The 12465-nt window shown below is 43.6% G+C and overlaps 1 protein-coding gene across 1 annotated transcript; it reads left to right on the top strand.

The window, feature by feature from the left end:
• The first annotated feature begins 1425 nt into the window (after positions 1-1425).
• Npy2r (neuropeptide Y receptor Y2) lies at positions 1426-8278 on the top strand. The gene is given in 3 exon segments (XM_059264755.1): positions 1426-1996; positions 6978-7222; positions 7224-8278. Coding segments are annotated over 2 exon segments (1146 nt in total). The 5' UTR covers positions 1426-1996; positions 6978-7024; the 3' UTR covers positions 8172-8278.
• Positions 8279-12465: the final 4187 nt, after the last annotated feature.

Here is a 12465-nt window from a genome sequence, read left to right as displayed (position 1 = left end):
TCCTCAAACAAATAAACAAAAATAAAAGAGAAAGTGTGAAGCTGTAGTTCAGCAACAGAGCACTCACTCAGCATTTGTGAAGCATCAGGCTCACTTAAAAAAAAAAAAAAAAAAAAAAAAAAAAGCAACCATGAAATCTGTTCAATTAAAGCTTATGTGTGAGCAAGAGGTATTTCTCTAAACCAAAACCTAAAAGGACTTTAAGCAGAGCTTGTAAAATATCATGCCTATTTCCAGGCCTATTTACTTTTGTGTATTGGTAATTGAAAAACCCAAAGAACACTGTTTTATAGATAGCTTCTTTAGCATAATGTCACATGAATTGAAGATTGATTTCAGATTACATGCCTTATAGATGAAGTATGATTAGGGTGTGTGACTTTCAGGGGTCACACCATTCCCTGACCCTACTGAGTATAGATTTTTTGCAAGGCAGCTGATTCCACATGAAAGGAGTAATGAATACATGAAAACCCATTCCATATGAAAGGGGTAATGAATACGTGAGGGAGTATTTATTATCTTTAAAAAAAAATCGCTAAGTATAACTTTTTATTTTTAGATGGAGAAATCTAATCTAAACCAAATCATCTTTTTGCATAGTTAAGAGACATTTTAAAAACTAGTATGAGCATCTTCATCTCAGAAATTGAAAGCAAAATAAAACTAATGCAATGAATGAGGTGACCTGTGCAAGGCTGGGAGACAGGGGGATTATGGCAGTCCTGGTTTCTGGTTGCCTGCTTCCTCACTTTAAGACTCTACTGCCCCCTTTAAAATTGATGACGGAAAAGAGACCTGCAGCAAACCTCGGGAAGGAAGGTCTCAGAATGAAGAGTTTGCTGGGTAAAGTTGAAGCAGCCCTTCCCTCGCCTCTTCCCTCACCTCCCTTCCCAGCATTGGTGACTGGAAGTCCAGTCTGTCCTGTTTTACTCCTACGCGGAAAAAAAATGGAGCAAAACAGAGGAACATTGCCAGTGAAATTGGACAGTGAAAGATCCAAGAGCGAAGAATTTTGAAATCAACTAACTGGACAAAGACTGTTTTATTGAAGACCCATTGCCGTTCTTGTTCTCTGCTTTCCTTCTGGGAGGCAGCTTTTGGCAGTCGACCTCTAGGACTCTGAGTTTGTGATCTGAGTCCGCACGATTCCATCAACACCTGTTAAGGGCTTCTCCGCTCCCGGACCACCAGGCTCCGGACTTGTTTTACCTTTTGGCGATCACTGGGTCACCGCAGCTCATGCGCCCATGCGCGCTCTGGCCGGTCGAGCTGGCTGTTTGTCCTTGGGATCGAGCTTCTGCCAGGAGCCAGCTCTCTGCCTTCGCTCACCACGGAAGACCAGAGTTGGATTCCCTGGGGCATTGAGGTGCCTGGGGCATTGAGGAGCCTCTAGTCCGGCTCCCGCCAGCTCGAGGTGTCTGTCCCTTGTTCACACAGCAGGGGAGCGCAGCGGGGGCTCGCGGCTCCTGCCTCCGACTTTCCTCTGCACATTTGATGAACTCCTAAGTGGAGTGAGGGTAGCAGCTGCTGGGAGTGGTGGCCACGTGCGGTGGGGCGCTGTGCTGCGTAGGGTGCAGATGCGCGCGGGCTACCAGGGGTGGTGGACACTCTCGCCGCGTCCCTGGCCTCGGCATCTTAGCTGGCTCACTCCCCTTGCGAGGCTAACGCTCCTGGTACCTGTGTCCTTTCCTTCCAGAGAGGAGTTGTCTCCAACCACCATCTCCGACCCTCCTCCCTTCCCCGACTCCCTCCTATCCCGGGCTCTGCGCGGTGTAGTGCTGTTCTCGGATCCAGTGGCCATAGAGGTCCAGGGATAAGCCCGGCAGCTACATCCTTGTAGCGGCTCCGCTTGGCTGCTCCGGTTCCTGCTTGCTTGCTTACGCTGTCCTACACAGAATCGGACCTGCTCCAGGTGCCTCCCAGGGCCGTCAATCCGTTGGCTACACACTCCTGGCTTCCTGGGCTCAGCTGAAAAGCAAGGGCCGGCGGCGCAGTAAGTTCAAACTCCAGTTCTCCTTCAGAGATCATGAACAGCCCCAAGGGAGCCCGGGGTCCTGTCCGGGGTCCTGTCCGGGGAACAGGGCACAGTGTTTCTAAAGGGAGCCTCCCACCCCACCCCAACTTTGGGTGGAATAGGGGACTTAGAGGGGTTAGTACCACTCTTGTTTCTTCTTCTGCTAGACTTTTTCTTTTCTACTGAAGGTTCTTGAATGTTCCTTGACCAAGCACTATAGTCTGAGACAGTAAGACACAATTCTGCTGCCTCTTTAAAAACATCAAGCACCTTCTAAAGTGCAAGGTCATGTTGAATATTCCAAACCTGTTCAAAATTAGACAATTAATTAGGCTTCCATTCATTTCCCTAAGGTGGGAATCACCCACTAGTAGAAATCTAAGGTTGTGTGGCAGGGGGTGACACTAACATTTAACTAGCTTTCCTAGTTGGGGCCAGTCACTAAAATCTCAGCGATGTGCAGGAGACAGCATTACTGTCATAAAAACGAAGCTCAAATACAGGAAAGAGAAGCGTGCACAGACTTTTAAATGAGCCATCATTCCTTGCATGTAGCAATGTTAAAGTCCCATGTCCCCTCCCAGAAGGACTAACAGGTGTGTAGCATCTAGGAAAACATTCCTGGAGGAGGTGCTTGATAGGATGCCAAGCTTTGCCCACCTGGAGTAATTTTGTCGCAGAAATAACTTGCAAACCCACAGACTTCAACATGTAGTCAAAGCATGAGTAGCTCCCGACTCATCAAGGCACTTTGAGCCTCAGAAGAAGAAGAAGAAGAAAATCGTTTCCTTTTCTTAACAAATTCGCTTAAGGTGCACCTGTTCAAGAAAACAGCACCATTCATAGTCTTGAATTTCTTGAATAACCTGAATGTCTCATTTTGCCTTATTTCAAGGAAAGGCTCTTCCCCTGCCTGCTTCTAGCTTGAGGCAGAAGCATCACACGTGCCAGAATTCTCCTGTGCTCTTTTTCTCTTCTATTTTTCCAGAAGCGCTGTAGTGAATGATAAATTCTGTGTTCAGGTAGCATTTCTCCCCAGCCCAAGGCTAGTCCTGTGCCTAGGTACAGCTCATAGTGTTCACATGCTAATAGCTTGTAGATCAATAACCGTTCCTGCAGAAGAGCTGTAAATAAAAGGACTTCAGAGTGAAGTAAATAGAATTGAAACGAAAGAAGGAAAATCAAATCAAATACGATCCTCTTGCCACTGCCCTTAAATCTGGTGCTTACACTCAGTTCCATCTGTGCAACCATCGAACTCCAACTTTCGGTGTTCTGCTCAACTCTGGTTGACACGTATGGTCTGAGTCACTGTGCTCTACAAAGTCAAGCTCTTAGTCTGAGGGAAATGGCGCAGCCTATCAAACAGGCCGTGGTTTGAATGCCATGTTTCCATAATTGATAGTGGGCCTGGTATCCTTAGAATGTTCTGTTTCAAATGTGTGTAGACTTACGTAGAATGCATCAGTACAGCAAACATAAGTACACAGAAAGCTCCCCGGCCCATAGGAGGAGATAGGTGTGTGTGTGTGTGTGTGTGTGTGTGTGTGTGTGTGTTTGTAGCAGGGGAGAGAGAAATAGATACGAGTACTTGAGAAAAGTTACTATATGGAGTATACTGACGGGCAATTTAAAAGGTTGTAATCAAAAACTGAATTAAGAGGGTCTTAGGCCAAACTTCTTACAGAAGCAAGTACCTGACTAAGAACAAGAAAACAACTATGAGGCTTCTGTGGCACAGAATGAATCCTGTCTGTTGTTATATACAGTAAAGAACAGAATCAAAACTATATTTTGTATTAAACAGGTGATATTAGTTATTAGTAAAATTGTATTCTTGTTTCTCTATATATTGGTTTTGTCCAATTATTGAGTATCTTTAATGGACTAGATGGTACACCTCGAGATTAAACAACGAATCAAGAAGTTCCAGTTTCTGTCTTCAAAAAGGTTGCTGTCCTACGAGAATCAGAGTGTGGCCTGTGTTGTGGGGCAGTGGTAGACACGAGCATACATTTTTTGGCCAACCAGGATAAAGAAAGACTCTTTGGTTCACCACAAGGAGGGTAGAGAGGCATGGGGAAGCCTGAATGTTCTAGATTTGGTAGGATTCAGTCTGACAGAGAGGCAGATGTCTATTGGGATATCAAGGGAGCTCAGGACAGCACCTCTGTAGTGATGTCACCAAGCCCTGGATGTCATAATAAGGAGCTGAGCCATATTTTAATGGAAGAACAAATTAAAGTGTGCTTTGAGCAGATCATGAAACAAACAAAACAAAAAAAAATCCATTCAGGGATGTAGGAGAGGAGGAATCTGTGCCGAGAATTGGTTATGTAAGTGTAGGGAGATGAAAACTGAAAGTTAGGCCTGTCTGGGGATTGCAAGAACAGTGAGTGCCTCCTTACTATCTAAACTGAAGGGACATAAAGGAGAGGCAGTGTGACTGAGACCCTAGAAACAGCCCCGTCTGCAGGAAACAGTCACATGTTGGTGTCTCCCTTCCTCCTGCTTTTTATTCACGCAGTTTTCTTTTAAAAACTACTTATGTGCATATGATGTGTGTGTGTAGGGGATGTGTATATGATGTACGCAGGGTATGTATCTATGTATTATGTGTGTGTTTATGTGTATGTGCATACATGTTCATATGTATAAGTATGTGTGAGTGCAGGTGGTGTGTTGTGTGTAGGGTATGTATGTGTGTGTAGCATATATGTGGATGATGTGTATTTGTATTATGTGTGTATGTTTGTATATGCGTGTAGGGTATATATGATGTGTGTACTTAGCATAAGTGTGTATGTGTGTGTGTGGATACAGTTGTGACACTGCACACATGTGAGAGTCAGAGCACCACCTCAGGTGTAGATCCTCGCTTTCTATCTTGATTCTTTTTGAGGCAGAGTCTCTTGTTCACAACTGCATCCACCAGAACACCTGACCCATAAGCTTCCAAGAATTCTCCTGTCTGCATCTCCCATCTTGCAAAGGTCCTGGCATCACAGATGTGCATTAAGCTTCCAGCTTTAATGGGCTCTCTTCATATCTCCACACGTGCATAGCAAACACTTTATTCACTGCGCCAGCTCTGCTAACCCTTCCTGCTTTTTAATTACCTCCAAGTGCCTCCCACTGATCCAACCCAGCCAGAATCCTGATAATCTGGGAGCCTGATGAAAGTGAAGGTTCTGTGCAGGTCAGTGGTACAGAGCAAGACAAAGGTAGGAAAGATAGGAAGGGGGGGGGCGGTCACACAGGGCCAGCCAGCATTGTTTGTAAGCTCAATAAACAGGATTCATCTACTAATAGTCATAGATGCTATTATGATTAATAAAGAAATTCATTAAAAGATCTTCTGAATTAATAGCAGAAGCTGTTTGTGATTGTGGGTGTATTCACAAATACTACCACTAGGGTATTGAGTCTGAGTGTTTTTATACCCTTCACAATGAATTTATAGTAAAAGCAAAGGTATTATTTTAAGCAATCTAGTAGAGGTATTACCTGCTGCCTTAACACCCAGCAGGATTCTCCCTTCAGGATACAGGTTTGCAAGGGCTTGTTGAAAGCACATCCCAGTAGATGTCAGAACCAACATGGTGAATTGTGTATGACTTTACCTGTTAAGCTACTGAATCAATGAATGAAAGCAACAGGAAGAAAAATTAGAAATAAGATACTTGGCTATAAGAATAATTATGGTTATAAACTGAACCAAACAAAACCAATGTGATAGAAATGATGATAAGAGATGTGTAGGGGAGAGAGGTGGGAGACTAGTCTGGAGGTCTTTAAAGCATGAGGGAGGTCTCAAGGAAACAAGAAAACCTAGAATACTTACCTCTTTTTTTTGAACGTTAAGGGCTTTAATTAGTGTATTGAGTGCAGCAGATCACACAGGCAGGGGAATTCTGTGGTGTAGCATAGGAAGGAAAGAAAGGTACCCAAACTTCTCTATTTAGAAGTGTGGGGGGTTGGACTTGGATATATTTTTAATGCAGTACTTTTGTAGGATGCTGCTCTGTGTTGTGTGGGGAGTTACTTTCAGATCCTTAAACAAAGCAACTGTTCTACACAGAGTTCCATTTTAAACACCAGGTGGCCCAGGGGGAAAAAACAAAACAAAACAAAACAACAGTGTGCTTCTAATGCTAGTACTAGGGAGGTGGAGAAAGATGGATCCGTGGGTCTCATTGATCAGAAAGACCAGCACAGTTGGTGAATTCCAGGCCAGTGAGCAGCCCTTTCTCAAAACACAACCTGGATGGCACCTGAGAAATGGTACCTGAATGAATTTTTACCCAAGGGACAGAGAAATGACACATCATTTCCATATGTCTTTACTTTTGCCACCCCCCTGACACACACACATGCACACACACACACACACACACACACACACACACACACACACACACACACACGAGGGGGCAGGCACATGTGCACAAGTGAAATAAAGAATGGCCATGTGAGAATCCATCCGTTTTGCCTTATTTTATTCTCCCAAAGCTCAGGCACTGAGCACAGGGGAGTTGTCTGTCCCTTTTCTATGCTGGGTACTGGTGTATGCTTATAAGTTCCAAACAGCTAAGAGGGTGAGACTTTCCTTCGAGTTAATTGGTTGACTTCATAGCAATTGTAAAATTGATACATTTTATCGCATTCATCTTGTATTAAAATGGAATCTATTTGATCTCATTTATTCTGGAATTGGTTCCCTCCTATAGAAAACTGCATTCTTACCGCGATTGCAGTTATTTTGAAGACTTGATTTGATCAATCCATAGTTGTGAATAGACTTATTTGGAGGACTTGCTTTATCCAGCTGTTATGTAGTCTGCAGTATTATATATAGATCAGAGTGCAGCCATCTAGAGGAGCTCGGACTAAACTAAAGCAATCCCTCTCGGATGCCTGTGTGTTTCACTAGTGGTTTCCTGTGTTATTTTTATTGTAGATTCTTGTGCTATTGGGAGGCCAAGTGAAACTGAAGTGGTGCTGAAGATGGGCCCAGTAGGTGCAGAGGCAGATGAGAACCAGACTGTAGAAGCGAAGGTGGAGCTCTATGGGCCGGGGCACACCACTCCTAGAGGTGAGCTGCCCCCTGATCCCGAGCCGGAGCTCATAGACAGCACCAAGCTGGTTGAGGTGCAGGTGGTCCTCATACTGGCCTATTGCTCCATCATCTTGCTGGGGGTAGTTGGGCAACTCTCTGGTAATCCATGTGGTGATCAAGTTCAAGAGCATGCGCACAGTAACCAACTTTTTCATTGCCAACCTGGCTGTGGCGGATCTTTTGGTGAATACCCTGTGCCTACCATTCACTCTTACCTACACCTTAATGGGGGAGTGGAAAATGGGTCCAGTCTTGTGCCATTTGGTGCCCTACTCTCAGGGTCTGGCAGTACAAGTGTCCACAATAACTCTGACAGTCATTGCCCTGGACCGCCACCGCTGCATTGTCTACCACCTGGAAAGCAAGATCTCCAAGCGAATCAGCTTCCTGATTATTGGTCTAGCCTGGGGCATCAGTGCCCTGCTGGCAAGCCCCCTGGCCATCTTCCGGGAGTACTCCCTGATCGAGATCATTCCTGACTTTGAGATAGTGGCCTGTACTGAGAAGTGGCCTGGCGAGGAGAAGAGTGTCTACGGCACAGTCTACAGCCTTTCCACCTTACTAATCCTGTATGTTTTGCCTCTGGGCATCATATCTTTCTCCTACGCCCGCATCTGGAGTAAGCTGAAGAACCATGTCAGCCCGGGAGCCGCAAGTGACCATTACCACCAGCGAAGGCACAAAACCACCAAAATGCTGGTGTGTGTGGTAGTGGTGTTTGCAGTCAGCTGGCTGCCCCTCCATGCCTTCCAGCTTGCTGTGGACATTGACAGCCATGTCCTGGACTTGAAGGAGTACAAACTCATCTTCACAGTGTTCCACATCATCGCCATGTGCTCCACCTTTGCCAACCCCCTTCTCTATGGCTGGATGAACAGCAACTATAGGAAGGCTTTCCTCTCTGCCTTCCGGTGTGAGCAGAGGTTGGATGCCATTCACTCGGAGGTGTCTATGACCTTCAAGACTAAAAAGAACTTAGAAGTCAAAAAGAACAATGGCCCCGCTGACTCTTTTTCAGAGGCTACCAATGTCTAAGAAAGCAGGTGTGGAAGCACATGGATGAATTGTGACCAGAGATGTCAATCTGGTTAGTGAAGCTTTTCTAACCAGTGCATGCTGACCTCCCATTGTATTGACTAAAGAGCATTCCTGGGAAACTGGCTGGCAGAGCTGAGGTGAAAATGAGCAAATTGCTGTGGTTCCATGGTGTGATTACTGGTGCTTAGATGGTAGGTTGAATTACGAGAAAGGAGGGAAATACTTTTGACTGTTTTCCCAGAGTTTCCCAGGAAACCTGAACAAGGAATTGGTATCAGTATAGCTAAAAGGTAGAGGTAAGTATTAATTCTGAACGCACAGTAGGATCTGCGTTGGGGATGCTGCGGACTCCACTGCTCCCCCATTACTTGATGAAAAGCTGCTGAACAAACTCAGATTTCCCTAGGGAGCCCTAGGCTCTCTGGTATGGTGTTTTGGTTTTATTGTCCTTCCTAAGATGACACCCAAATGAGAATGCTATTGGTAACCATTGCTTGTAACTAATGGGATGGCGTTAAGACAACTTCAAGAAAGTAAACACATTTGGTATACCATGATGGGGGAAATGCTTATATACACAGCAAGCAATTAGCTGTTATTAAAATCAAATGCACAACTGTTGGAAGTTTCTTTTATGCAGAATCAAATTCTGAAATTATTAGGCTTAAAAGAAATACAAATTATTGTTTGATTTCTTGTTTTGAGCCACTCCTTACCCTATGAAACTACTGTTCAGATAGCAAGTAAGCAACTCGGTCCTTTTGCTGGTTGTTAATTGTTAAAAGTCCTTTAGACCTATACAGCTCCTATTACCATTCCTGCATGGGGGCAAAGTTCTCACTAAAAATTAAAGCGGACTATAAAATAATTTTATAACAGTTTGAGTTTAGTTGTAATCAATTCCTCTCCCCCACATACATGTTTACAGACATAGCAGAATTATGTTCTTTGGAGTTCATCTTTAGCAGACCAATCTATGAAAAGTAAAAATGTAATTTCATTAAAATGGACCCGTTTGGTAAGAAATCTCAAAAACAGAGTTCATTCCCCTTTGCAAATGTTTGGTTCTCAACAATGTTTTCATGTAAGTTTTCTCTTTCCAAAATGACTATATTTTGGGTGACATAAATATGGAGACAAAATAAAAAGCATGTCTATAAATAGTGGATCATTAGCAGTTTTCATGTAATGCTTTTATAAATTTAGCTTTTATTTCAATAGTACCCAACCAAAGACGACTAAGACTCTATTTTGTTCACACAGAAAAAAGTAAGAAAATGAGATGTTAAAATGGTTGCACCTCTCTGGATGCTGAAATTTCAGTGTAGGTGTATTTTTGTAAATATGACAGAATTTGTGAGTATATTCCTTACATTTTAGAAATATTCAACATAGTCTTATACTTAGTAATGATATTAATGTTGTGTATATATTTAAAATTCAGACTATGGCTGTTATCAAATTCCTTTCGGGGTGGAAATAAAATTTGGTTTGGGAGCTATACTTTTGGAATACTGGGAAGGAACAAAAAAAAGTAAAAATAGGTGTAAGGCAGACTAAGACGTCAATGAAATACACTGCTATCTGAAGTGTATCACATAAACTATAAAACATGGTTTTCCTCTTGGACTCTGCACTGTCATTTGAAGGTAACCTTTTTATATTTTATGCAGAAATATTTAAGACGTTACAAGGTTGTTGTAAAGTTTTTATGCCCCTTGCAGAATTCATATCCTGTATAAAACTTGTGTGTTATTGTGACTCCTACTGTGATGGTAAATCATTGGAATCCACCCAATAATTCAATTAACATATTTATGATTGAGCTCATATGTTAAAGCCATTAATAAAGTATCTTTTATGGAGTGAGTTAATGTTAAAATAAAGAGAATTTGAGGAATTCTGTTGTTTCCATGTAGCTCTTACTCTACTCTTTGGATGAAATCGAGTACCTAGATACCCTGTGAGCACCCTGTGAAAATGCCTATGAGCAAGTGCCCTGTGAGAATCCCTGTGAGTGCCCTGTGAGAGTGCCTGTGAGTGAGTACCCTGTGAGAATGCCTGTGAGTGAGTACCCTGTGAGAATCCCTGTGAGTGAGTGCCCTGTGAGAATGCCTGTGAGTGAGTGCCCTGTGAGAATCCCTGTGAGTGAGTGCCCTGTGAGGACCCCTGTGGGTGAGTGCCCTGTAAGGATCCCTGTGGGTGTGTGCCCTGTGAGGATCCCTGTGAGTGAGTGCCCTGTGAGAATCCCTGTGGGTGTGTACCCTGTGAGTGAGTGCCCTGTGAGAGTCCCTGTGAGTGAGTGCCCTGTGAGAGTCCCTGTGGGTGTGTACCCTGTGAGGATGCCTGTGAATGCCCTGTGAGAATGTTTCACTTTCCATTTTTAGGCCAGATCTTTCTCTTGAACTTCAAGCCTACATTTCATCAGCTAATGAAATTAATGCATTGGGCCCACCAACAGACACCCTATATGTCCTAAACAGAACCTGCCAGCTAAGTACAAATGTCCTGATCCTGGATCCTGATCCGACTTCTTACTACCAGCTTGTCACCAATCTACTGTACACTCTTTCCCAAGACTCTTCTCTCTGGAGTCAGCCTCAATTCTCCTCTAGTCTTTACCTATATGCAGTCAAATCCTGCATTTTAATACGGCTCCTAGTTGTTTTTTGAATCAATTCACTTTTCTCAGTCCCCATCACACATGCTATGGCTGTTTCTAAGACCTGTATTATCTCTCACCTAGATTAATACAGTATATTCCTATTTGTGCTCTCCATATCTTGTCATTTTCACATACAGTCCCATATTTACCTACTAGCCAAGGCAGTTTTTTTTTTTAAAACTCGGTTTTATTATGCCCTTCTTCTGATTAAAAGTCTTCAGGTGTATTCTCATAAATCTTATTTTAGGAGTTTTATATCTTATTGAAAATAACTTTAATGACTTGAAAGGCTGTTTAACATCTTATATGTATTAAGATTCTCTATAGTAACAGAACCTATAGAATTCATATGTGTATTTGTAATAGGGGATTTATTAGATGCACATAATCTGAGCTAGACAATCTTGGGATGGTCATTTGCAGAGTGGAGATCAAGGGAAGCCAGTAGCTGCTCAGGGCAAGAAACTAAAATCTCTGAGACAGGGGGACTGATGATGCAGCCCCATGTGAGGCTGAAGGCCCAGAAGCTCTCTGGAGAGTCACTGATACGACCCTGCACCCAATAGTGAACAGTGGATGAAGCTGGAGTCTGAAGTCCCCGGGTAATGACAGCAGCTGTAGATGGATTCACTGAGGAAGAATGGATATTGTATGTGCTGGCTGGCTTTCTCTTCTTCCATTTTTATGTTAGCTGAGCCTCTGGCCTCTTGGCTGGTGCTGCTCACATTCAAGGCCAGTCTCCTGTTAGTTAATCCTCTCTGAAGATGCCCTCATAGACATACTGAGAAGTGACTTACTCATCGCCCAGGTATCTCCCAGTCTCATGAAGAAGTCAATCAAGATTGACTTTTACAGCACTGGTTGTGTCTATTTGTTTTACCTCACACAATTTCTCTTTTCATCCAGCTGTGTGGGGCGTTTACCCACCACCCCCACAGTTCCCCAGAGTTTTCTTGAGTGTGAGCAGCAGGAAATATTAGATAGAAGGATTTACTGCGGAGAATCTTGCAGAGATAAACAGATAGAAAATAAAGGATAGCCTCGAGAGGGCCTGGAACCTATTCCAACAGGGCTCCGACTGTCTCTGCCCCAGGGTTTTTATAGAGACGCCAAGGGGTGGAGCAAAAGACCTCCTCCCCCAGCACAGCCAAGTGCAGACCATCCCAGACACCTGCACTCAGGCCCGTGGTCCTAATCATCCTCTATGTGGACCTGCTGGGTAAAGCCACGAGGAACCTGAAAATAGGCTCCCACACAGCTGCTAGGTTTTCAGTACCTGAAGACAGAACAGGTGATGTCTTAATCATGTGGAATTGCAGTGCTTATAGCTGTTGTCATCAAATTGATATTCAATAAATATTAATCAGATTCATCAGGGAAACTAAAGTGCTTTGTGATTTGTTTGAGACAAGATCTTGTTCCTGTAGCCAGGCTGGCCTTGAATTTACTAAGGAGCTGAAGATGACCTTGAACTCCTGACCCTCTTGCTTGAAGTGCTGGGTTATATATGTGTCCCACTGAGTCCTGCTTGAAACCCAAAGTTTGGAGTAAATATTAAAGCCAATATTTAAAACCAGGTCCATGAAGTAATCAGCCATAACTTGGGCTGTTTGGTCATAGTCTGTC

The sequence above is a fragment of the Peromyscus eremicus genome, chromosome 6, assembly GCF_949786415.1.
Source record: "Peromyscus eremicus chromosome 6, PerEre_H2_v1, whole genome shotgun sequence".
NCBI lineage: Eukaryota > Metazoa > Chordata > Mammalia > Rodentia > Cricetidae > Peromyscus > Peromyscus eremicus.
The sequence above is the reverse complement of the archived record's forward strand: the minus strand, read 5'-3'. Positions and strand labels throughout refer to the sequence as shown.